Source organism: Elaeis guineensis, chromosome 10, assembly GCF_000442705.2.
Source record: "Elaeis guineensis isolate ETL-2024a chromosome 10, EG11, whole genome shotgun sequence".
In the NCBI taxonomy this organism is placed as follows: domain Eukaryota; kingdom Viridiplantae; phylum Streptophyta; class Magnoliopsida; order Arecales; family Arecaceae; genus Elaeis; species Elaeis guineensis.
In genome coordinates this window covers 31,382,923-31,386,405 of record NC_026002.2, presented here as the reverse complement: position 1 = coordinate 31,386,405, position 3,483 = coordinate 31,382,923, and the positions used below count along the sequence as shown (strand labels likewise).

Genomic DNA, 3,483 nt, shown 5'->3' with positions numbered 1-3,483 from the left:
TAAAAAAATTAATCGTTATTAATTTATATATTAAGGTCAATTTTTTTGCAAATAGAGATGTTTCAAACATAATTCGAATAAAATTTTAAAGTATTAAAAAAAATAGAAGAAAATATATTAAAACTTTAGAAATAAGAATCACTATTTTACATATAACTCATAATAATTTGATTTCACATATCAAAACAAACATGATTTAGATATCATTTACTTACGATTAGCTAGCTGGCCATGCCTTCCCTTTCCTTCACGTGTCCACTGTCTATCTCATCGTCTATTTAGTTGCAGGATAAACTGGAATATAAGCAATAGGAATATCTTGCTTTTCACTCTTTATTTTGTCCTAACCTTGCCTAACGCCTTGCTTTATACTGAAGTCAAAAAGTTGGTTTAAAAGCATCTAAAATTTATTTTTTTTAAATATGTAACCTAGAATAAAATGTTTTTTCTTATCATAACTTTATTTGCTGTCTGATTAGTTTTATTCCAAAATAATTCTTCTTCTACCCTAAAAGACAATCTCTCTCTCTCGGTTAGTTTTATTCCGAAGTAATTCCGCTTCCACTACAGTTCATCCTCCCTTTTCTCTCACCAAAAGGAACTCTCTCTCTCTCTCACAAAAAGTTGTCCAAAGAGCAAAACCCCACCTTTTTACTAGACACCCCCCTCCCTCCCTCTCTCCCTCTCTCTCTCCACACCATGGCTTCCCAAGCACTTCTTGTCCTAAGCTTTCTCCCCCTCGTCCACCTCCTCGTTCCCTTGGCCTCCGCGGCCTCCATTCAAGACCTCCTCCGCGCCAACGGCCTCCCTCCGGGGCTCCTCCCCCGATCGGTGGAGTCCTTCTCGCTCGACCCCTCCACCGGTCTTCTGGAGGTCCGGCTCGACTACCCCTGTTACGCCCGCTTCGACAGCCTCGTCTTCTTCGACCGGGTGGTGCGCGGCAACCTCAGCTACGGCAGCCTCCACGGCGTCGTCGGCGTCGCCCAGGAGGAGCTCTTCCTCTGGCTCCCCGTCCGTGAGATCGTCGTCACCGACCCCTCCTCGGGAGTCATCTTCTTCGACATCGGCGTCGCCCACAAGCAGCTCTCCCTCTCCCTCTTCGAGTACCCGCCCAAATGCCAGCCGGGTAAGCAAAGTAAGCCCGTTCCCGCCATCGGAGAAGGTGAGAATGCCGAAAAAATGCGATCTTTATTCCCGGTTTTTGGTGCTTTTTGCTGCTCTGCTTTTGGTTGGTTATTGAATTTGGGAAAGTTTGGGTTTTTATGAAAGGGGATGGTATTTCCGAATCAAAATTGAATCTTTCATGCTGATATGCTTTGATTGGACATCAAATAATGATGATTTGAAGCCTTATAGTCTGATCGGGATTTCAGTTGTGGGTAATGTAGTATTAAAGAATTGTAGAGCGGTGAAAATTGTTAGGGTTTTAGTTCTATTTGGTTACTTTAGGGTGTGCATCTTGGTGTGTATGGATTGTGTTGCCACTGAGATCCGGTCCAATCTAGACATCGAGGTATCGAGATCGCTGGAGTGGTTAGAGGAGCTTTCATTCAGGTTGGTAAGATCGGCTTGGGCTCGCTGCACCTCTCCGATGTGCTGTGCTGCATAAAAATCCACATGTTGGATTATGTCCGACGGAGGATCCTCCGCATATCAAAATCAAACACAGCTATCAGGAGATATATTGATCTTGATGTCTTTTAGGTTTCGCAGTTGTTGGTGTAGGTGCCATCGTTGTACCGTATTCCTCCTATAAAATGGATTTAATGCGTTTCACGCTAAAGTGCTCTGCTGCGGCTGCCTTTTGTGTGCGTTTTCGTCGCTATTGAAAATTCTCTTACTTTCTTGATTTTCAAATGCTTTACTGGTGAATGTGGATCGCTTGCTTGAGTGGCAAGTTATGTCACTTTAATTTCAGTATTTTATATCAAATATTGCCTTTCACTTCTTGTCATTGGACTAATGTGCTCTGTGACTGGTTACTAGTTCCGAATGATTTAGGGATATTTCTTTATGTTGTGTTATATAATTGCTGTCTCATTGTGACACGTTACTTTGTGTAAGTTTTCTAATCTTGATGAATTGGGATGGTCACTTTATTGGTGAAAAGGAAATGACTTCTTGGTATTTCTTTCCATTCTGACCGAATGAAACATGTGGCTCTTTTGCAGGATTTCGTAGCAGACAAGAGAAAGGACTCGAGGAGGAAAGATAAGCCAGAAAAGGAGATGCTTCACATTTTATCTTGCTTTCTATCTTCCCTTCTCCTCTTTTCTACCTTACCATGGAAGCATCGGTGATGTTGTGTCAATGCAGCTGTTTTAATTGCTCCCTCTTGTTTCCTTTGCTTGCAGATCCTGGTTTTATTACCGGTATATGGATACTAGAGTGGCTTTCTCTTTATCTTTGTAGAACTTTGAGCGAGTTGGGTAAAATAATGAGATGTTATAGCATCTAGACTTGAATAAATGGTGCTTGAGATAAATTGTAGGATAGCTAGGGCCAGGTCATATCATACATTATGTAGGTATGCTGCAACTCTCTCCTCTGGTGAGATCTGGGATTATGTTTCTTAGCCAGAATTTTTGAGGATCTTAGCATCTTAACTACATGAAATGAAAAGAATGGCCGGCTAAGGTTGATGCTAACAGTGTTGTTACTCTAGCTGATTTTGATGAATGCCTTGGAGTAATATCCATTTGGAGCAGTACACCTTAGATTTTTTTTTTTTTTTTTTTGGCTATAGTGCTCCCAAAGGAAGAAATGTTCATATATTTTCAAAAGAAACTGGCTATCCGATTCAAAAAGAAAGGTCAAGGTCCTCTATCAGCAGCTGTCCATAGCTGGTTGTGATTGTAGTTAGTATATGTTGGATGGATGTCTGGTCAAGACATCACCTCTCAAGATTTTTTCAATACCATGCGATGTAGCAGGAAGAAAGAAGAAATAAAATAAAATAATTAAAATACATAAATCAACCATAAAAGGGCTCGTCTCCACGGGGTATGCAAACTTCACTATGAAAAAAAAAATTTTATAAGAAGAGATCTCACCCTCAACCCTTGTGCATCCAATTCTCTCTCTCTAGAAGTTCTCCTTTCAAAAGCGCTCTCTCTCTTAGAAGATCTCCAGAATCCCTGAAGTGCTTGGCGTCCATTGTCCAAGAGCCTCCTGCTCCTTCTCTCTCAGCAACGCGTGCTTCTTTCTCTTCCTCGGTTCCGTACGGCGTCCACAGCAGAAAAAACCAAACTACCTATTTTTCTCTGCATCACAGGCCCTTTTAAAAGGGTTAAGCATGACTTAGATTAGGTTTAGGAGTCCTTAATCAATCCAAATCAAGTCCTAGACTGTCGGATCAAGATCGAGATGTTCTTGGATCCTTCGATCGCGCTCCGGTCCATGGAATAGTATCGTGGATCGCGAGAAACGCATGGGAAACACCCACGCGATCCACCATGGACCACTTGGTCCATGGTGGATCGG

At 41.8% G+C, this 3,483-nt stretch overlaps 1 protein-coding gene across 1 annotated transcript; it reads left to right on the top strand.

Annotated features, from left to right (window-relative positions):
• Positions 1 to 622: 622 nt before the first annotated feature.
• Positions 623 to 2,469, top strand: LOC105052672 (uncharacterized). The gene is made up of 2 exons (XM_010933572.4): positions 623 to 1,162; positions 2,172 to 2,469. Exons 1-2 carry the CDS (start codon positions 700 to 702, stop codon positions 2,213 to 2,215), a joined length of 507 nt encoding a protein of 168 aa, XP_010931874.1. The 5' UTR covers positions 623 to 699; the 3' UTR covers positions 2,216 to 2,469.
• Positions 2,470 to 3,483: the final 1,014 nt, after the last annotated feature.